Source organism: Aegilops tauschii, unplaced genomic scaffold (genome assembly GCF_002575655.3).
Source record: "Aegilops tauschii subsp. strangulata cultivar AL8/78 unplaced genomic scaffold, Aet v6.0 Super-Scaffold_100252, whole genome shotgun sequence".
Taxonomy (NCBI): domain Eukaryota; kingdom Viridiplantae; phylum Streptophyta; class Magnoliopsida; order Poales; family Poaceae; genus Aegilops; species Aegilops tauschii.
In genome coordinates, this window is record NW_027332460.1 from 151,231 (window position 1) to 174,517 (window position 23,287).

Genomic DNA, 23,287 nt, shown 5'->3' on the forward strand with positions numbered 1-23,287 from the left:
CAAGCTTGTCCTTTGCTACAAAAAGAATTGGGCCACCTTGCTCCACCTTAGTTACTTCATTTACTTGTTACCCGTTACGATTTATTTTATCACAAAACTATCTGTTATCGATAATTTCAGTGCTTGCAGAGAATACCTTGCTGAAAACCACTTGTCATTTCCTTCTGCTCCTCGTTGGGTTCGACACTCTTACTTATCGAAAGGACTACGATAGATCCCCTATACTTGTGGGTCATCAGCAGTCCGGCGCCGCCATGCCCTAGCAGCCCCGCCACCCACTCTGACCGTCCGCCTGAGCTCCGATAGCGAAGCGACCTGGTGATACGTCGCAGCCTGCAGGAACCATCCGATATAATTGGTCGACATGTACGTTTCTAATAGAAACCCTAGCAATTTGGATCATTCGATTGAATGGGCGATTGAGCAATTGAATTGTTGTTCATTGAGCTGCTCCAGTTTGCAAACATTATGCAAGATTTTTTAGGGTTGCATTTGTGATAGTGGCAGCTAGTTTGAAAGAAAAAAACTAGAAATTAGGATCCGTTCATAGGAGCCCACTTTAGATTATGTTGTAATTTTGATCCTTACAATCGAGTTCGTTTTTAATAATTTGATTTGCAAAATTCGTCTTTGCTTCATTGCTAGATGTAGTTAGATGGAAGAGGGCAATGGAAGAATTTTGAGCCGGAGACGAGCAGTTGCTGGCCTAGTGCATGGAAATATGCTCCTGGTTTCTGAGCGAGAAAGCTCTCGAGTTGCACTCGTGGGGCCTAACCTTGGAAGTAACATTGGATGAACTGAAGCGGACGGTTCATGAAAACAATGGCGCAATCTCAATGGAGATTATCCTCTGGGCAATGGAAGAAGCGATGGGGTCACCGGATCCTTAACAACGAGTGCGATGGTTCGAGTATTGCTCCCGCCTATCGTCGTCGAATCCAGAGCCGGAAGGGTCGGTAAATTTGCGTATTATTGATGTCGTTGACGAGGAAACATAAGAGGAGGATGCAAACGATGAGGAGGAGGAGGAGGAGGATCCTGGCGAGGAGTGAGAGATTTGTAACGAGGAGGAGGAGGAGCAAGAGGATTCCGAAGAGGAGGAGAAGGAAGAGGATTCTGATGAGGAGAAGGAGAAGGGGGAGGATTCTGACGAGGAGTGGGAGGAGGATGTGGAAGACGACAAATACCAGGGGGTTTGGATATCATCATCCAGAACGAGGTTGCAGAAGAGGTGTGCTCTCTGGTGATATGAAGATCATCGCTCATCCTTCGTCGGCAGACACGAACCTGACCATTCCAGTGGATGACGAGGATGAGGAAATGAATGACCAGGAGTGGATGGAGGGTGGTGTCGGGGAGGGTCTGTCGCGGCCCTACTTAGAGTCCAAGCCGGGTTGCAAGACTGTCCCAATAGTGGTGGAGCCGTATGAGCTCTCGGCTCAATTTGGGCAAAGTTCTCAATGGTCCCACCACCTCCTGGCTCATCATCTTAAGCGTCTCCAACCCCCTTCTAGCTAGTGCCAAATATCCAATATGTGGATGTCCAGTGTAAACTGAAAAAATAAGAAGTTGTTGTACTATGATTTGCTAAGCTTAATCATGTCGTCAACTTATGTTTGAATGTGTTTACAAAGTTGGTGTATGCTACCTTTAGGAATACCTACGTTGAGTGGCTTTTGCATGTTCAAGAACAATGCATCATGCAAACTTTTCTAAAAGTAGCCACATGCAAAACTTACTTAAAAACGTGCAACATGCAAAAATAACCAAAAATAGGTCAACATAGAATGATAGTATCATGCACTTGCAGAGCTAATCAAAAAAATTGCAACATGTACATATGTACTCCAAAATGGTGCAACATGTATGCAAGTAGTCCAAAAAAGTGCAACATATACATCGACCCAATTTTTAAACTTGTGTATTGCAAGTTTATTATATTTCCTACTAACATGTTCACATAAGATCACTCAATGCAAAAGGTTTTCAATTTTTGAGGTTTTTTTTATTATTTTCTTTGATTTTTTTCCAAAATATGGTCAAACTTGCAAGGTTGACCATTCCTAGCAAATGCTTGGGAATTTCAACTTTGGTTGTGCCCAGTGCCTACACTACCAATTATAAGCATAAAATGATTTTTTCTAATTTTCAGGACCAAAAAAATCACACTTGTAGTTCAAATTTGAGCAAGTCCTGATAAATCTCTAGAAATTCACTAAATGGATGAAATATAGAAATAAACAAGAAAATTCATGAAATTGGGGCATTGTGTATCGTATGTGGTCTACTTTGGATAAAAAATGAATGGGCCACATTCATAACGAGGGGGTCTTTCGAAAAGTATCCAGTCTATTTGGGCTCTAGTTATATATTGTTCGGTCAACAAGGGGTCCTTTGCAAAATTTGCAGCTCTCTCTGCTGTGCCACCGCCCGTACGCATGCCACCAAGAGGGGAGAGCCACACGGAGGTGCTCCATTACCACGGCCACCGCCTCCACCGCTCCTTCCCGCCACCGTGCATTCCCGCCAATTCTAGATGTCGTGAAAACAATCAACCGCCACCACTTGTATCCCCTTCCTGGTACTCCATTGATTAAATACCGGTGTTCGGAATCGTTCCACCGATATTTCACTCCATTGCTTCCACGCGTTGTGAAATCCAATCCAAATCTAGTACAGCCGCCATTGTAAGGCAGCTTCTGACCGCAAGGTTCTCCACAGGAGGTCGTTGCCCCAGGGCGCCGGTGCCCGGCACCAGCGGCAGCGGGCTCCAACTCCGGCAAGGGCTCCAAGACTGGCACCAGCCCCAACTCCAGCGTGGGCTCGTTGGGCTTGGGCTCCTACTCCAAGAACTCTGAGCTCGTGCAGGCATTGTCCGAGCTGTCTCGTAATCGCTGGGAGGCTGAGGAGGAAGGCGCCAAGGAGGTGGCCTTCGAGGCGATGCAGTAGCACCTCGATGTCCACAATGTGGAAGACGAGGTAGAGGAAGATGTGATGACTCCTGCATATGATGTTGTCTTGCTCACTACCCAGGCCGAGGAGGCCCTGTGCTCGGCGCATCAGCAGCTCAACCAGGTGGTGCTAGCCGCGTCTTTGTTCACATCGCAGCCAGAGGCTGTTAGGCGTCGGGCGGCTGAAGAAGTGGCGGCAGCTTAAGAGCAGAGCAGAAGAGGGCGGCCACTCTATGTCGTCGTCCTATTCTCCTTTGACGATGAAGACCACAATAACGACGATGATGGCACCATCATCCTTTCGTTCGATCAAGACAACTAGCCTCTGTCGACGCCGGCTGGCCATCTTATGTCGCCCCTGTTAAAAAATCATGCTTGTTAAGACTTTCTGAATCTCCGAATCCGATGTGTTTTACACTGCCACGTTCTTTCTTTCCAGGGTCACTGATTCGTGTGCCCTTCTGTAATGTAGAATCCCTAAAAAAATTCAGGTCATATAGTCGAGACTCTGCAAATAAGCACAAAGACACATCCGACTAAAATGGCTCACACTATGCATAGTCAACCGTTGCTCTCGTGTTCGACCCCCACGGGTGGCACTATATTCCACCCTTAATTTTCCAAATAAACCAGACACTGACATGTGGGTCCTGGGATGCCCGACCATCATTATATTCCACTATTTTTCCCTAATAAATATGCTGACAGGTGGCTCCCGGGTGCTCCATGCATCACTATATGCGCCAGGTAACGGTCAACTATGTTGACCGGACAGAAACGCTCGGTTCGGCATTTTTGAGTGTCGGGCGAGGAGGAGAAAAGTGAGGGATGTTAGTTGTGTGGGGCAAAACTGAGGAGTACTAAGCAACCGAGGTCATAGGAATAGAAAATAGAAATCCCTTTTTTATTCATTACCTTTTTGTTTCCAAATTGTGCTATTTTACATCCCATGCGTCCACCCTCTGGACCTCTTTCCATGGTGGCATCGTATAATAGATTGAGATCCTACATCAGTGGCACATAATGAGATGAGTCTTCTGTGTTACACCTCTCAAACTCCATCCATATTGGCATGAGTTTTAGTATATATGTACACACAAAATCAACACATATATACCACATTTTAGTATTTCAGCACATATATACCACGTGCGATGGAATAAAAAATGGTATTATTTTTTAGAAGTAGATAACAATAAGCTTGAACTAGATGGCACCAAACAATTTCCAATTACAATCATGGATGAGTAGCCTCTAAGTGAACTTCTTAGAGAAACATTGACATATTTTCTATCTTCTTTTTTCAATTACAAGACAAACAAGAGGGACACATTTTTCTCTAATATTCTTTCATTCAAGCTACTTGTACAATTCCTACATAGAAAATGATCAAGTGAAGGCGACTATATAATAAGATCAACAAAATCAAAGACAAAATTATGAGTTCACAAAACAAGATCAACACATTTAAACAACATCATGCACGTGGTTAAGGGGAGAGGATTTTGGGTCGAGGTTGGCGGTTTTCTTCCCGTATGCGGATATGCCGGTACTCGGGTATGGGTATGGCCTTCCCATCCCGTACCCGCCTTACCCACTCGGTACAATTTCTTCCCATTTATAAACCCATGGGTATATATTTTTCTCAAACTCTTGCCCTAATAGGGTTTTTACCTGTCGGGTTTGTGGGTTGCGGGTACCCATTGCCATGTTGAGGCATGACACATGTGGTTCGAGAAACCATAGGCCTTATGGTAGTGGCACAATCCGCCCGTATTCGCCTCACCACTGAGCTATCAGGATCTGTTCGCCAAGGCCGTTTGCCAAATATAGTTGATGTTTTACTTAGTCAAATTGACATATATAATACGTTGCTATTTACTTGAAAGACACCCCCCTCCGTCCCATAGTATAAAATCGTTTTTCAAGCTATGTTAGCTTGAGAAACGATTTTATATTGTGGGACAAGAGAGTATTTCATAGAAACTAAATCGATATTCAAAATATACGTTTGAAGACCACATCGATGAGTATCAAACCGTGACATTGGCACATTGTCGAATTTAACATTTGAGACAGAATGAGTAAAGTCATTTAACTAGAGCCCTATAAGATCACATGCACCGTCAGATTTATGTAGTTCATGGTTCGAGCTCACTGTCATCAATGCACTCAACTACACTACTCCACGAGAGACTGAGATTAGGTAAACCTCTTAGTCCCGTCATTAATCTGCTGTGCACACGCTAGGTCCATCCATGGGGCCCAACTCAACATCCAGCAAAATGCATTAACGACCATCGATGGATTCCAACATCAAACAACAACCTAAATTTATGTATTTGCTCGCGTGCATCAACCCAATTGGTCCATCTGGACGCAATACTTGTGTACAGTTATTACGAATGGGATCCCATATTTGCCAGAATCCCTATTTAAGCTCATGCATCCCCTACAGAGCTCCTCACAAGTACAACCACTTAGCAAGTCCATCCATCTCATCATCTACATCTGAGCTCAGCACTACTACTATTGCTAGCTTGATCAAGATGGCCCGTGCTGCAGCTGCTCAACTCGTGTTGTTCACCCTCGTGGCAGCAATGGTCCTCACAGCCACAGACGCTGCAATCTCCTGTGGCCAGGTGAGCTCTGCCTTGAGCCCCTGCATCTCCTATGCACGCGGCAGCGGCTCCAGCCCACCTGCGGCCTGCTGCAGTGGTGTCAGGAGTCTGGCCGGCGCAGCGCGGAGCACCGCTGACAAGCAAGCGGCGTGCAAGTGCATTAAGAGTGCTGCTGGTGGGCTCAACGCTGGAAAGGCCGCTGGCATCCCCTCCAAGTGCGGCGTCAGCATCCCCTACGCCATTAGCTCATCCGTGGACTGCTCTAAGATTCGCTGATCAACCACTGGCCACCATGGTCGCCGCCTATAGTGCCATCCATCGACACTAACTATGTTCGGGTCACACACACACACACACACACACACACATATATACGAATAAATGCTGTTCATGTGAGACAGAGAGGAGTATGTATGTCGAGCCAGTTCTGCATGGCCGGTCACACTATTGTATCGATGTTTGGTTGTTACTTCTCTCCCGTTGAGGAGATACATGAGGTTGTTGTACTTTGTACCATGTGCACTTCTGATTTATGGATCGTATATTCAGCAGTACTCGCATGCGTCGTTATTACACATGCATGGCTGGCAAAACATTAGATTCCTGTTTCTTGCTCATTTACTATAATGGAACAATCACATTTCGCTTGTTTCAGTTCCTCTTACAAACACTACCTTTTTGTTTCTTAGGAAATTGGGGCCGCCCCCTCCAAAGAAATCATGATCTCCTCCTATTACAAACTATAACAAACCGAACTGAAATTGATACTAAAGCGATAGCCATAAACACCAGATACCAGATACCAGCATAACAAACGCAAAGATAACAATGCAACCACCAGTAAACACACCCAAAAACTGTGAGAGACGACACCGAAATTTAGTGAATGCAACCACCAATGAAAACTCCTACTGGTAATTGTTTCTAAGAAATTGGAGTAGTGGTATATTTCTGAAAAACGCACCCAGAACATAGATCGTCTGGCCAAATGTAAACAACTTCAGGTCTCTGGGACTGCTCGAATCACCATGTTCCGATTCACCACAAAAAAATTCTAGATGGGTTTTGGTAAATTTCAAACCACATACAGGAAAGATCATCATGCAAGATTGTAATTAATTAAGCACCAATTGTTAGCAAGTACGCCAATGAAAAATTGGAGCACTCTTGGTCATGATGTACTTACAATATACTCTATTTTTGCTAGCAATGGATCAGGGAGTATGAAATGGTAATTACGAAACCATCGAAAGTTGCTCTAAAAAATGAATCCACCGACAACAACAAATCATCGATCAGACAGGATGCTACATGGATGGATGAGCCACTTACAACAGAAGAAAGCCGAGTGGAGAATGGCAATGAGTACTTGCGCAGGAAAATTTAACAAATATTCACTCAAATAGGACTAAGGGGACAACGCCATTTGTTGCTAATGTATGAGAGGCCTCGTGTGCACCTTTTTCCTCTGTTGTAATTTAGGATGTGTAGTTGTAAAAACATGGTTTATATATTAACCAGGACGTGTGTATATATGCATTTTGATCAAAGTTTTGCCGTTAGCTTGATCAATAAATAACTTAAAGAGATGTCGAACGGACGCGGAGTAATTGAGCGCGAGCTCAAATGAGCTCGTTATCTAGGTCGTCGTTTAACGCTTGGGGATCTGTGCCAGAGTTATATACGCGGCCATGTGGTCCGCCAGAAAAAGAGAACTGTAGCGAAATACGCATGCGAAAGCGATGGGAGGTGGGCCACGGCGCGGGGAAGAGTTGACGACCGTGTGGACGGCCGTCGGGCTGTGGCGTGGTGAGCCGTGGAACAGAATCCGCCTCGCCGTCAGATTCGTGGACCACGAAGTTCGCTTTCCGTGGTGGTAGAAACGAATTGAAGGCAGGACCGAGAGTCTTCTCGACTAGGGCGTGGGTAGACTCGGGGACATAGGCAACGAGCGCCGCCGGCGAGAGTTTCTGATGCAACCAATCAGCAGGTATGGATCTTTGGTTCCTCTGGCGATGCTGCCTGCACTTTTTTTTTAGCCCTCTCATTAGCTGATCCAGAAGTTGGATTTCTTGCAAGATCGGATCCAGTCTGGTAGGGGAGGTAGGGGAGAGCTTGGTGCCGGCTCTGGCGGCTGTGAATGCCTTCGCCGTGGGGGATCTCGAAGTGGCACCGCAGGTGAAGCACAAATCTTGTGGGCGAAGGGGGTGGCGGCGAACAGAAAGGAGAGCTCGCCGCCAATGTCAGGAGCTATTGATGGGGAAGATGAATCCCCAAGCTGCCAAGCACCGGGGTGGAACAGAAGGTTGGTGAAGTAGCAACTTTGCCTTCCATCAGAAAATCTGTAACTTAAGTTACAAACGATTCAATAAATCATGCAGTTAGAGCAAGTGCTTGATTGCTGTCTGCACTAGTAAATTTCATGTTGTGTCCGCCTGTGTTTGGAGGCTGATTTGTTCTGTGCGTTCAAAAAAATGTAGGCTATATGCGCATGTAATCCATGAAAGCAGAAATGCAGGTTGGTTACTATTCTCTAGTGGAAAAGATTTCTGATTCGTGTCCAAGTGGTTGCATGCTGTTTGCTCCCTGTATTTTGGAAATCCATGCCTCATGAGCCTGTGTTTCCAGGCTTAATTACTAAATTAAGGGTTGGTGTTTTGCAGACTATTTGTTGTCCTGTATTTTGAAAACTCATCTCAGATTATATGTGCCTGTATTGTTAGGGTGATTACTCTCTGCAATTACAAGAATAAAGCTAGATGTGCCTATGAGTTGTAGGCTGATTGGTTCGTGCATTTAGAAAACTTCATGATTTATGTGCCTGTGTTTGTAGGCTGAGAATGGGAGGAGAACTACGAGGAGAAACAAACTAGAATTGTAAGGATGATGTGGATTTATATTTCCTTTCTCTTGCGTATTTGTAACTAAGTTCTGTATCTATAATGGAATCTCCCTTGATGTACACTGAAATTGCAGGGGAGAATGCTTATGAGAGCAAACCTTGCAGTCGAGAGCAACGTTCGAACAGTTTGGGCACATACTGAACGAGTGCGGGGCTTATCAAGTTGAAGAGGTTGACAAACATAGGACGTACATTGCAATCCATAGTGAAGCAGAGAAGAGGGAGAAGTGGTGCAGGGCATCTTACAAGGTTACAATGCTTGATGAGGGGAATGAATTCGAGTTCGAGTGTGGCCAGTTTGCACACGTGGGCCTGTTGTGCAGGCATGTGTTGAAGGTTTGTAATATTTTTTTAGGCAAGCTTTTTCGAGGGTGGCTCGGGTGAAGTAGTTGCTGACAGCAATTGAATTTTGTTTTGTGCAGGTTCTAGACTTCATTAGAGCTAAAGAAATACCAGTGAAACATATAGTGAAGAGGTGGATGAAGGATGCTCGAGATATATTGCCAGCTCACCTGACACAGTACCAGAAAGACAGTATATAGAACAACACATTCTCATATCGACACTTCACCGTGTACATGCACATGATGGAACTTGTGATGTAGGTGACACAAGTGTGGATGCATATAATCGGTTGAAATTTGATAGTGATGTTACCTTATGCAGAAGTTAGGGATGGTCTTGGCCTACATGATCGACTTGCAGACAAAGGTGCCATGCTGAATCGAGTCCAGCCAATGGTGGTGTGCGCAGGTCAGGACAGCAATGTCCAAGAAGCTGTGGATTTTGGTTTCCCACTACTTCAGAGAATACAATGGCCTATACCTTGAGCATCAGCTCTCTGGGGTGAGTACATATTAGGAAAACATATGTAATAATGCTGAAAAACTGTTGATGATTTCATGGGAGTGACTGATACAAATGAACTGTGTTGCAGGACGAGCTAGCATATCTAAAGAAGCAGCTTGCATACGAGGTGATCTCCATGAAGGGGGAAAAGGATGAGCTCCCAATCTTCATGATGCACGAAGTGCTATTCTGAAAAAGGAAGGAGAGGCCATGTCATGATGTAGTTAGTTATATTATGTGTAAGAGTTCAAGTTTGCGAAGAAAATCTAGCTAAGACTAGTTCTAGTAATTAGATGGGATTCGTCGCACTGGGAATCTTGTTTAGCTCCCATCCTTCATAGTGGTGTGTGGGCACTTCTTATCCCGCTGTCTATGGAAGCAGAAAAGGTGAAGACTGCAGCTGACTATTTTGCGTGCAGACCTCTAAGTGATTAGAGGACAGGACTTGTAGGAAAACCCTGTGTGTTTTGGTAGGTAGCATGAGTGTGGCAAGATGTCTCATTTTGGTTTTGACAAACTTGTGTTGATCTCTGCATGTAAAAGACAGTGATGTTTGAAGTGTATGTGTGTGATGTATTGCTGTGATGACTTGGAGCTGATAGTATCATGAGGTGTGGTTGGTTATGGTATATGGATGAATACACGTGTAGATAACTTTTCTTGATCTCTTAAGGATATGGCACCATATTTGCAAGCCTGCCGGGGCAGGAAGGGTTTGCCTTTAGACAAACATCCATGAATATTGGCATGTGAGACTTTGTGCAAGCTGCAAGGTTACCATTTGGTTGGATATGTCATGGCAATGCCTTCATTTTGCATGCCATTTTAATATGTGTGTGGGATACGCTGAGCAGTTTGTTATATTAGCAGCTGAACGCCTAAATAAAAATGGGCGTCACATGAAGTAAGGGGCAAGTGGGTCGCACTGGTATACAGGGTCTAGATGATCAAAGCAATGGGAAGCAGATAAGAAATTAAACAAGGTTCTGGCAGAATCTGAAACCAACATAGCTTTGGCAAGTTCATGGTATTTGTACTGCCTTACAACCCAAAAAACTCTACGGGGAAGCTACAAATAACTATCAGGATGTGATGCATGAAATTTCCTCCGGTGAGTGATGAAGGAGGATTCCTAGTCGTCGAAGGAGTCTGAAGGTGCTAAGACTTTCCACAATGCCTTCTTAGAAATCTGGGAAAAATTACCCTGCAGCTTCAAGCACTCATGCAGGCTGTCCCTCTGTATTTTGGATATGTTGTGCTGTGAACAAATTTGTATGGAGGTGTCAATTTCCAGGTTGGAAATGCATTGTGCAGAAACCTGTCTTATCGCTGCAAAAATGCAGAAAGCGTGCCACATGGAACGAGGGGTGAGTCTTTTCAGCAATAAGGATGTAGTCCTGACCTGGTGTCACTTACGTCGTGAAGATGTCATCGGTTGTGGGTTCATGCTTGATCCACCAGTTTTCCTTGGTTGCTGGCCATCCGGGATAGAATTCATGCCAAGGCACGAGAGTAATGCATTGTGCAGCTTCCATGCCAAGGCTTCGTCGCGTTCCTTGTATGGGTGATTGGTTGAACTTTTGGCATAAAGAGGATCAGTCACATTTAATACTTTTTGTAGCATATCCCACACTAGAATCATCCAGCCTTCCGGGCGCGGCACCGGTGTGATGAACTATTTCAGAAACAGAAAATCTTGATAAGTTGTGTGTATATGTAGGTGGATATCATATGGATAACTTAGTAAAACATGTGTGGGATCATTGTGTACCGCTTGAGACGATGCTATGTCATACTTGATCGAGTCAGCAGATAACTACTTCTGTATTGTTACCGTGTGGAAGAAACCAGAATCAGACAACACCAGAGTCTGGTTGAAATGAAAGTGATAAGTTCACCAGAGCATGGGAAATTGATTTAAAAAGAAATGACAGGGAAATTACAATTGGGGAGCTTCAAAAAACTGGAGTGACGGGCTTACTGAGAAATCAGGTTCGATAGGGTGCCTCCACCTTAGATAGGGGTTTTCGGTATCTGCTTGACAATCAGGCTGAGCAAAATGGCGGAAAAGCAAGCACATCAGTTCATGACCAATGAGTCTATTGCCGACAAGCACATCGACTTTATGAACTTAATTTCTTCTGGCTTGATGTGGCCATCCCAACCCTTTATGTTGCGATGTCTACATGGGATTCCAAAGACTTTGTGAACATCCTATGCTCAGAACTTAAGTATCTTGTTCTCAGCCAGGACAATGGCGCATCGGGTGGTGCTGACCTTGCTCATTGTCCAAGTACTGAATTTGAGGTTCAGTTTCTGCAACATTAGGAGTTCGAGCATGCCGCCAAAGCCAAAGCTCATGACAAGTAATCACTTGAACTCATTGAATGTCTGTATGACTTCAATAGTGTGCTTGACAGACATGCGAGATGTCGGTGCTGGTGGCACAGCTGAGTCACCACTCTGCTGAATTTTGGCTATCTTCATGAACGATGTCATCAGCGGTCTCCCCGTCGCAGCTGCCTTTATCCGACATCTCGAGGCCATAATATCGGCGAAAATAATGAGGCTGGGATTGTGGACAGAAAATGCAATTAAATTCATTAAGTGCAGGCACAGGCAATTGGGCTTTTGGTCGCTGCAGTGACTTTAGCCAAGATAAATCGACGACAACCGCTTAGGAATTACGTCACTAAGGTGAATTTCAGTCAGAACCAAGGATAAAAATAACTGCATTGGGTTCGTGTGTAAGTATGTACGATCTTGTACGCGGTAGCATCAAGTGTGAGCTGCTTGCTAAGTTAGCAGGACAGTGTGTCTGGCCCTGTTAATTCTAAGCAAAATAATCTAAATGAAACCTGCTGTAAAGAACGTGCACTAGACATTCGCGTGATCTGAAAGGAGTGACTGTGGAAATGTATGAATCTTCAGATGCAATTGATTTGAAGGACTAGATCTCTGAATCTATGAATGTACAAATCTAGCAAGATGTGATTTTGAAGACTGAATCTAGGATTATGCAGAACTGGGTGCAGCAGGAGCAGGAAAAATGAAGGTAAGGCGGACGCACCTGAAAAGCCGGCGACTGCTGGTGCACCAAGATCGAAGGTGTTCTCCGCCTAACAGATCTTCCTCCTGGGCTATGATTGATGTGACTACACATAGTGAATAAAAAAATGAGAGGTTATGATTAATTAAATGTAGTGTGAGTCATAAGAAATCGTCAATAAAAATGCCTGCCATGAGGGTAGAACTTGATTAATATTATACAGAGATAACCATGATTACATGCTTCGACACGACAATAACATATAGCAGTGGGAGAACAAAAGACAGGACATTAGCATGCAGCTTACACGTGTTCGTACTACTTAATGTAATCACGAAATTAGACTCTCCCCATTACAGGACTCTACACTAAAACTAAGTGCTCATCTCGCGAAGATTAAGAACAGGATAGCCGCAACAAGGAGTGGTTGGTGCAAGCCAAAAGCAGCACCGTGCGTTGGCTGTCCGTCGAGCAGCAGTGCGGTGCAGCGCAGGGGGGCGTCCCTGAGCTTGTTGGATCTTTGCCTGGCAACTGTGGACGAAGTTGTGCTCGCGCCTGGATCTATGGTGAAGCACGTGGGACTGGGACATGCCATGGCGAGTCAACTCCGGCAGGTACGTGTGAACGTGTCCGTGGATCTCAAAAAACTGGCATGACCCAGCCTGCATGAATGAGATTGAAGTTCAGCAAAAAGGGATCTGGCTGCGAGAAAATGATTTATGCTGCTAAAGAAATCTTACATCCCGGCTCGAGAGATAAAGTTGACCACCTTGTCGCCAATGGATCAGCGGCAGTACCCGTCGGCCGGAGAAGAAGATAAGTGGTCATCTTTCCCGATCTGGTCCTTGCCGAGGAGGGTGAAGAAGACGATGAGAGGGAGGCAGAGGGGAACGAATCTTCGGGAGAGAGGCTGTATGGATTGCCTGGCGTGCACAACTAAATTAATGGGGGCGGGTCGGACGGCGGCCGTTAGGTGCACTATGTCTGAACCGTAGCACAGGTCGTATCACCCCGTCTGAGCCGCGAAGCGGAAGATAACGGCCGTCGCATTAAAAGCGGAAGTTTGGTGGCCCACCGTTCGGAAAATAGCGCACAAACTGCTGCGAATACAGAAAGATATACCTGGCATGGTTCGAATCTTAGCGCTAACCAACAACCTAGATAACGAGCTCATTTGAGCTCGAGCTCAGAATAGCACTTTCGATGTGGAACGATCAATTTTGTTTGAGGGTGGTGCCCTCATATCATTGTTAAAGAAATGACATGCATGGGTATTTCGTGAGGAAACAAAAGATGATGTTCCTTTCCTTTCTCGTAAAACAAGATTTAATAAAAAAACTAGACCAATGGGAGAGGCCCCGTAGCATTTTCATTAAGAAGCTGTGAGACGTCAAGTTTTAATCCACGAAATAAATTCGGGAATCGTTTGGGTTCGGCGCGCCGGCCGAACTCTCGGCCGGTCGTTTTCCCAGCTACGCTCACAGGCCCACACACACAGCTCATCTCCCACCACCGCTTTTTATTTCGAGAAAGCTTATCCTCTACACACTCTCCTCCCCCATGCATTGCATCTCTCCTCCCAAATCACAATCCGCCATGAAATCCCTCCCTCTTTTTCCTCTGATCCATGCCAACGAGCAAGCCACTCCGGTTAGCCAGCGCCGCCCCTTGAACTTTCCCCTTAGTCTATCCCCCCATGATCCATGGCCACAAACGGTGGCGCTCTAGACCGGTGTGGCGGCGCTCTGGACCTGGCGATGCGTAGTGCTTCAAGGAGGCAGGTCCCCGTACTGGAACCGTCGTTATGCTAGAACCATCGATGCGCCATGCCGGAAGGTCTAAGGCCACCGTGCTGGAATCCGGCCACGCTCGCGCCGGAACCGGTGAAGTACTTGCGCATGAAACTTAACAACTATTGCTCCAAGTGGACTAAGGGAACAATGCCATTTGTTGCTAATTTATGAGATGACTCACGCGCACCTTTTCCTTTGTGGTAAACTGGTAATTTAGGATGTTTATTTGTAGAAACATTGTAAATAAATTTTGCCAGGATGAATGTATATATGCATTTAGATCGAAGTTTTGCCATTTTCATGCCAACTTAGCTTGATCAATAAATAACATAAATTAATGTTGACCGACCAATTTTGTTTCTGAGTGTGGTGCCCACATATCCATGTGAAAGAAAAGACATGCATCTGGTATTTCGTGAGGAAACAAGAGATGATGTTCCTTTCGTTTCTCGTAAAACAAAATTTAATAAGAACTAGATCAATGGGGCAGCCCCAGTGGCATTTTAATTAAGAAGGTGTGGGACATCAAGTTTTAATCCAAGAAACCCACATGATTCAAACTTTGGTCCGCCAAGGCACACAACCACACTCTTGCTATTGGGCCAGACACACATCCACAAATCAAGTAGTAATAATGATGATGATGATGATGATGATGATGATGATGATGATGATGATGATGATGACGATGATGAGGAGGAGGAGGAGGAGGAAAGTTTTTACATGAACTTATGTGTTTTTTAGTTACTAGAATCGCGAGACCTCTTTGGAAAGAACGCACATAATGTGATGTACAAAGAAGAAGAAATAGCATGCATGCAGCAACAAGTTATTTGCATCACTTACTTGAGAAGTTTATTCACTGCCTATAGTACTACTATCATTACATGATTTTTTTTTCTGTTTCATGAAATTTTAATTGAATATTAAAAAATGTATGGCATTGTGTAAGTGTCTCAACCCTCAATGTAGCATCTATTTTATCAATTATTTATGTAATTTCAGTTCATCTTACTAAGTGTCTTCAGCTCTTCTTTTTTTGACTTACGAGTCTTTAGCTTTGACAAAATAAAAATAAGAAAACTAAGCTATGTTCTGTCTCACTGGAAGTGGATGCTTGGTCGTCAACCACTTGCCTTTATCGTGCAACGGCATAATTAGTAATCATTCTTTTTCCATCTAAAAATATATATTTTCCTGAAGACATATTAGTATCTGAATTTGGTTAACTTTGGAGCTTCGCTAGCAAATATGAACTTATATTTTAATTGAAGTAGAAATATTTATGGTGTAGCTTAAATTTAAATAAAACCACAACATTTCTATTGGAACGGAGGGAGTACATCTCAGATAATGTCTCGGTAGTAAATAATACAAGGAGGACATGACAAGACATCGGACTTCTACTTTCTGCCTAGGCTCAGTGGCATATTCTTGCACGATGTTTTCTTTATCATTTATAAGCCGACTTATTGTAATTGCACCTCCGTCGCATACAAGATTTTTGTTGCCGAGAAGCTGTCAGACCAAGGAAAAGGTCGAGGGTTATATAAATGTAGGGATCGTGGCTCTAAGAAACCATGAAGTGAGACTAACTTGTAGAAATTGCAGTGCCCTCGATACTGTAAGTTTCCCATGCCTCCTACCCGTATGCATCAAAACTATAGAAAGATGCATCATGGCACACCGATTAGATTTCAACATCTTGTAACACTAGTAGAAAAAGGGCCTATTGTCCCGGTTCGTGAGGGCCTTCTGTCCCGGTTTGTGAACCGGGACTAAAAGGTCGTTACTAATGCCCTTGGCCTTTAGTTCCGGTTCTTACATGAACCGGGACAGAAGGTCCTCCACGTGGCCGCTGCGGCCAGCTCAGGACAGGGGCCTTTGGTCCCGGTTGGTGACACCAACCGGGACCAATAGGCATCCACGCGTCAGCATTTGGCTGGAGCTGAGATTTTTGGTTTTTTTTTTGAAAGAGGCTGATTTAGGGGTTTTGGGGGTTAATTTAGGTTGTTATTAGGTAGCTATTAGAGAGAAGTGTCCTCTCTTATATCTCCGTGCTTGGTTTACCAACGCTACGTACTGCTATGCCTAAACATGACTTAGATTGAAGTGAAGGCAACATGTGGTGCATGTCGAAAGTAATACTAATCCTAACTTGATCAAGTTTGGATTGTACTACTTTCGACATGCACCACATGCATGTTGCCTTCACTTCAATTCAATCCACGTTCATTTCACCCACTGATATATAATAACTCTTCATGCACGCATCATGCATCATCATATATAATAACAAGTCCTATTAATCATCATCATACAACTTCTACTCGTTATTAATAACAAGTCATACGATCATCATCCTCATAGTCATCGAACCAACCCTACTTAATTGTTCTTAGCACATGATCATCAGTATTAGGTAGGACTGAAATACCCTCTTTAAGGTAAAATGGCATAAAACAATATAGACCATGACTCTCCATTATGGAGAATGGAGATCATCCTGTCTCCAATTCTTGCGCTTCGCTTCCTTTTGCTTCCAAGAACCTCCTTGCGACTGTCCATATATTTTTTCCATTCTTTGATTTGCATGTCTCCACTTCTTTTAGAAATCCGGTATGGACAGTTGAGATTCGTAGGATGACCTGGTTGTATGTTCAAAACATCAAGCCTACCATTCTGATACATCAAATGAGGCACACAATCCTCTGGGATTATCTGTTGAAAAACATAGTAATAAGTTCATAGTTAGCAATGATATACTAGTTTTAGAAGTATGCAAAATATGCACGGATGTCGTAATAGTAAGAAATCTTACCAAGGTATCTCCATAGTAGTTACCGTAGTTCAACACGTGCACTACTGGCACGTATTGACCATAATGTGTAGGAGTTTTACAATATATATTGTAATTCTCAAGATCAGTACAAAATCCGACCAGATGAGTTTTCTCCTTATAAGTTAACTCAGAGCCATCGGTGTAGTAGGTTCTATCTACCATGTTCCGCACATTGTTTGAACAATCAAAATAAGCTGTCAATGAAAATAAGCTGTCAACTATTTTGAAATGAACAATATAAATTAGCTAATAACTATGTTTGAGAAACTCACATAGCGGTAGAATTGGAGGCGTATCAACAAGGACCCAAATGTCCATATTGTCTTGCTCGATGTCAGGATCACCAAGATCCATGGTGAAAAGCATACCCTCATCAAAACCATACATCTTGCAAAATGTTTTCCAATTTTTGCAACCAAAATGGGTTACGCTCTCAGAATTATACAGATTTACTTCAAAATCTATATCATGATGGGTCCTTAGGTGAATTTTCTTTGTTTCCATACTTTCATGGTCTTCAAAACCCATCCTCTCCAAGACGTAGCGTCTTGCATGGCATGGGATAAGCTAGCCGAATTGTAAAAGATGGAAAGTACACGTTGAAATAGTTGAAGTCATGCTTAATTACGAAAAAATAACACTTGTCGTCGTTGCGTACCGTTTCAACATCGAGGGTCTCCTCCAGCTTAATACTGAAGCGCCGATCTTCGTCCAGGTGAGGCCTGTCGCACTAACCTCGGTCGTCGTGGCACCAGTCGCACTCCCCCGGGAGACTTTCGTCGTCCGAGTACAACATTTCCTATGTTCATAATTCAAATATTAAACGTCTACAATTAAATATATGTACTAAAAAACCTAAGTTAGATCATTATTATTCATCACGGGTTGACTATCGGTTTGTCGAGTCTTTTCTTGAAAACTCTCAGCTCACGTGGTGTATACATTCGACCGTTGGTGACGGTCGCTCCTCCATTTGTCCCCGAGTGCATTACACCAAAATGTCTAGCACACGGGAACAAAGGAGAAGCGACCCCCACGACAACAGTCGGGATTCTTCGTCCTCTCATATATATATGGTGGAACTCTCCCTCACTGATTCCTCTCTGACATTTGCGACCGTCGGTGATGGTAGCTCCTCCTTTCGTTCTCGAGTGCATTACACCAAATTGTCTAGCACACGGAACGAAGGAGAAGCTACCCCCACGACAACAGTCGGGATTCTTCGTCCTCTCATATATGGTGGAGACTCGACAGACTTACAGTCAACCCGAAAGTCGTTTAATTATCTTTCTAAAAGAGGATTTGGCTGGTCTCACCTCGATGTCGGAGGGGGCGGTGATGGGGACGACGGCGGGGATGATGGAGGGGCCGGGGGCTCCTAGATTTCTGTGAAAACAAAAACCCTATAAGCTATCAACTAATCATAGTGCTCTCCAATTTTAGCATTCAAAGTAGGAGTAGTTTTCCACTTTGAGCATTCAATAAGCAAAATCAAATCATAAAATAAAGTAGTATTCAAATTAGGATGCATTCAATTATAAGCAAAGCTACATCATCTCCATGCGTCCGTACATCGTTGAATATTATCACTAATACACCTCGAATACTATCATACATATAGCATCGCTAGTAGAGCTAGAGCAGTAGCGCCCGACGGGTATCGGCGCGGGCGGTGGACACCCAAAGGGACGGAACCATCACAGGATCATAGCTCCAGTGAGATCCCTGAAGCACCTGCCAGGTATTGTCGAACCTGCCCTCCAACGCAACCATGTAGCGATCGACGTGCTGGTCCTCCTCACTGACACGGTGACGTACCACCTCTGCGGTGTCCGGAAGCCTCGGCACCGTCACTGGCCCACGCGACCGCCACCAAACAAGGATCGGGTCAACGACGGGCTGGCTCCTCACCAACCTACGCCCACCGGAAGGTAGCACCTCCCAAAACCAGCCCGGCGGAGCCCAGTCCCGGACATGGCCCCTCTGATCAAGCCGGCCTCCTCCGCCGAGTCGACGACGAGGATGCGGGATAGGCATCGTCGACGTTGATGCGGGAATAATTGCTTTAACTAAAAAAACAAACTAGTTCTATTAATTTCCTTGCTAAAAATAAACTACTTCTATAGTAAAATAAACTAGTTTTGTTAAATCAACTAGTTCAACTACTAATTAAGCACTTACTATAAATAAAATAAAGTAGTTTTATTAATTAATCAACTAGTTTAACAACTAATTAAGCACTTACTATAAATAAATGAAATAAAGTAGTTCTTACTAAAAATAAACTACTTCTATATATAGTAAAATTTAATAAAATAGTTTTATTAATTAATCAACTAGTTCAACTACTAAGCACTTACTATAAATATATAAAATAAAGTAGTTCTTACTAAAAATAAACTACTTCTATATATAGTAAAATTTAATAAAATAGTTTTATTAAATCAACTAGTTCAACTACTAAGCACTAACCTAAAATCGATATCTACTAATAATTAACCTCAATAAAAAATTAATACAGATATGAAAAAAACGTATATAACCAAAAAAATTCTATGAACATTATATTCATACATACATAGCCACATCCATTCATCATATAGCTACCACATACATATATATATATATATATATACATTATATATATGAAAAAATGCAATGAACAAAAAAATAATACAAATTATATGTAAAAAAATTAAACAGAGTCGTGGCGTGGTGGCGGCTCACATCGGGCGACGGAGGGCGACGGCTGTTGGGAATCGTAGCAGAATTTTAAAATTTCCTACGCATCACCAAGATCCATCTATGGAGTATACTAGCAACGAGGGGAAAGGAGTGCATCTACATACCCTTGTAGATCGCGAGCGGAAGCATTCCAATGAACGGGGTTGATGGAGTCGTACTCGCCGTGATCCAAATCACCGATGACCGAGTGCCGAACGGACGGCACCTCCGCGTTCAACACATGTACGGAGCAGCGACATCTCCTCCTTCTTGATCCAGCAAGGGGGAAGGAGAGGTTGATGGAGATCCAGCAGCACGACGGCGTGGTGGTGGATGTAGCGGGATCTCGGCAGGGCTTCGCCGAGCTTCTGCGAGAGGGAGAGGTGTTGCAGGGGAGGAGGGAGGCGCCAAAGGCTGTAGTATTGCTGCCCTCCCTCCCCCCTTTATATAGGCCCCCTGGGAGGGGGGGCGCTGGCCAAGAACCCATCTAAGGGGGGGGGGCGGCCAGGGGGGAAACTTCCCCCCCCAAGTCAAGTGGGGCGCCCCCCCACCCTAGGGTTTCCAACCCTAGGCGCAGGGGGAGGCCCATGGGGGGCGCCCCAGCCCACTAAGGGCTGGTTCCCTTCCCACTTCAGCCCATGGGGCCCTCCGGGATAGGTGGCCCCACCCGGTGGACCCCCGGGACCCTTCCGGTGGTCTCGGTACAATACCGATAACCCCCGAAACTTTCCCGGTGGCCAAAACTGGACTTCCTATATATAATTCTTCACCTCCGGACCATTCCGGAACTCCTCGTGACGTCCGGGATCTCATCCGGGACTCCAAACAACTTTCGGGTTTCCGCGTACTCATATCTCTACAACCCTAGCGTCACCGAACCTTAAGTGTGTAGACCCTACGGGTTCGGGAGATATGCAGACATGACCAAGACGCCTCTCCGGTCAATAACCAACAGCGGGATCAGGATACCCATGTTGGCTCCCACATGTTCCACGATGATCTCATCGGATGAACCACGATGTCGAGGATTCAATCAATCCCGTATACAATTCCCTTTGTCAATCGGTATGTTACTTGCCCGAGATTCGATCGTCGGTATCCCAATACCTTGTTCAATCTCGTTACCGGCAAGTCTCTTTACTCGTACCGCAATGCATGATCCCGTGACTAACTCCTTAGTCACATTGAGCTCATTATGATGATGCATTACCGAGTGGGCCCAGAGATACCTCTCCGTCATACGGAGTGACAAATCCCAGTCTCGATCCGTGCCAACCCAACAGACACTTTCGGAGATACCCGTAGTGTACCTTTATAGCCACCCAGTTACGTTGTGACGTTTGGCACACCCAAAGCACTCCTACAGTATCCGGGAGTTGCACGATCTCATGGTCTAAGGAAAAGATACTTGACATTGGAAAAGCTCTAGCAAACGAACTACACGATCTTTGAGCTATGCTTAGGATTGGGTCTTGTCCATCACATCATTCTCCTAATGATGTGATCCCGTTATCAATGCCATCCAATGTCCATAGTCAGGAAACCATGACTATTTGTTGATCAACGAGCTAGTCAACTTGAGGCTTACTAGGGACACGTTGTGGTCTATGTATTCACACATGCATTACGATTTCCGGATAACACAATTATAGCATGAACTATAGATAATTACCATGAACAAAGAAATATAATAATAACCATTTATTATTGCCTCTAGGGCATATTTCCAACAGTCTCCCACTTGCACTAGAGTCAATAATCTAGTTACATTGTGATGAATCGAACACCCATTGCGTCCTGGTGTTGATCATGTTTTGCTCTAGGGAGAGGTTTAGTCAACGGATCTGCTACATTCAGGTCCGTATGTAATTTACAAATATCTATGTCTCCATTTTGAACACTATCACGAATGGAGTTGAAGCGACGCTTGATATGCCTGGTCTTCCTGTGAAACCTGGGCTCCTTCGCAAGGGCAATAGCTCCAGTGTTGTCACAAAAGAGAGTCATCGGGCCCGACGCATTGGGAATCACCCCTAGGTCGGTAATGAACTCCTTCATCCAGACTGCTTCCTGTGCTGCCTCCGAGGCTGCCATGTACTCCGCTTCACATGTAGATCCCGCCACGACACTTTGCTTGCAACTGCACCAGCTTACTGCTCCTCCATTCAAAATATACACGTATCCGGTTTGTGACTTCGAGTCATCCAGATCTGTGTCGAAGCTAGCGTCGATGTAACCCTTTACGACGAGCTCTTCGTCACCTCCATAAACAAGAAACTTATCCTTAGTCCTGTTCAGGTACTTCAGGATATTCTTGACCGCTGTCCAGTGTTCCATGCCGGGATTACTTTGGTACCTTCCTACCAAACTTACGGCAAGGTTTACATCAGGTCTGGTACACAGCATGGCATACATAATAGACCCTATGGCCGAGGCATAGGGGATGACACTCATCTTTTCTCTATCTTCTGCCGTGGTCGGGCATTGAGCCGTGCTCAATTGCACACCTTGCAATACAGGCAAGAACCCCTTCTTGGACTGATCCATATTGAACTTCTTCAATATCTTGTCAAGGTACGTACTCTGTGAAAGACCAATGAGGCGTCTTGATCTATCTCTATAGATCTTGATGCCTAATATATAAGCAGCTTCTCCAAGGTCCTTCATTGAATAACACTTATTCAAATAGGCCTTTATACTTTCCAAGAATTCTATATCATTTCCCATCAATAGTATGTCATCCACATACAATAAGAGAAATGCTACAGAGCTCCCACTCACTTTCTTGTAAACACAGGCTTCTCCATAAGTCTGTGTAAACCCAAACGCTTTGATCATCTCATCAAAGCGAATGTTCCAACTCCGAGATGCTTGCACCAGCCCATAGATTGAGCGCTGGAGCTTGCATACTTTGTTAGCATTCTTAGGATCGACAAAACCTTCCGGCTGCATCATATACAATTCTTCCTTAAGCAAGTCGTTAAGGAATGCCGTTTTGACGTCCATCTGCCATATCTCATAATCATAGTATGCGGCAATTGCTAACATGATTCGGACGGACTTCAGCTTCGCTACGGGTGAGAAAGTCTCATCGTAGTCAACCCCTTGAACTTGTCGATAACCCTTAGCGACAAGTCGAGCCTTATAGATGGTCACATTACCATCCGCGTCTGTCTTCTTCTTAAAGATCCATTTATTTTCTATGGCTCGCCGATCATCGGGCAAGTCAGTCAAAGTCCATACTTCGTTTTCATACATGGATCCTATCTCGGATTTCATGGCTTCTAGCCATTTGTCGGAATCCGGGCCCGCCATCACTTCTTCATAGTTCGAAGGTTCACCGTTGTCTAACAACATGATTTCCAGGACAGGGTTGCCGTACCACTCTGGTGCGGAACGTGTCCTTGTGGACCTACGAAGTTCAGCAGTAACTTGATCCGAAGCTTCATGATCATCATCATTAACTTCCTCCCTAGTCGGTGTAGGCACCACAGGAACACCTTCCCGCGCTGCGCTACTTTCCGGTTCGGAAGGGGTGACTATCACCTCATCAAGT

The 23,287-nt window shown here is 44.5% G+C and overlaps 1 protein-coding gene and 2 long non-coding RNA genes across 6 annotated transcripts; 2 read left to right on the top strand and 1 right to left on the bottom strand.

The window, feature by feature from the left end:
• Positions 1–5,405: 5,405 nt before the first annotated feature.
• LOC109783507 (non-specific lipid-transfer protein 4.1) lies at positions 5,406–6,126 on the top strand. Its single transcript, XM_020342111.4, has one exon. It carries the CDS (start codon positions 5,501–5,503, stop codon positions 5,846–5,848), a length of 348 nt encoding a protein of 115 aa, XP_020197700.1. The 5' UTR covers positions 5,406–5,500; the 3' UTR covers positions 5,849–6,126.
• Positions 6,127–7,240: 1,114 nt separating this feature from the next.
• On the top strand, positions 7,241–9,917 carry LOC141028195 (uncharacterized). 2 transcript variants are annotated; one of them, XR_012190457.1, is made up of 6 exons: positions 7,241–7,562; positions 7,663–7,877; positions 8,406–8,449; positions 8,549–8,810; positions 8,897–9,320; positions 9,412–9,917. It is a non-coding gene; the product is annotated as an uncharacterized lncRNA (long non-coding RNA). The 2 variants fall into 2 exon arrangements; XR_012190458.1 differs by having other exon boundaries at positions 7,422–7,562; positions 7,652–7,877.
• On the bottom strand, positions 9,332–13,314 carry LOC109783477 (uncharacterized). Of its 3 annotated transcripts, XR_012190455.1 has the most exons (8): positions 13,113–13,314; positions 12,823–13,034; positions 12,394–12,478; positions 11,601–11,892; positions 11,267–11,373; positions 11,095–11,193; positions 10,726–10,998; positions 9,332–9,512 (listed from the first exon to the last, which is right to left on the bottom strand). It is a non-coding gene; the product is annotated as an uncharacterized lncRNA (long non-coding RNA). The 3 variants fall into 3 exon arrangements; XR_012190454.1 differs by lacking the exons at positions 9,332–9,512; positions 11,601–11,892 and adding an exon at positions 10,271–10,581 and having other exon boundaries at positions 11,305–11,373; XR_012190456.1 differs by lacking the exons at positions 9,332–9,512; positions 11,601–11,892 and adding an exon at positions 10,271–10,581.
• Between the last annotated feature and the right edge of the window lie 9,973 nt (positions 13,315–23,287).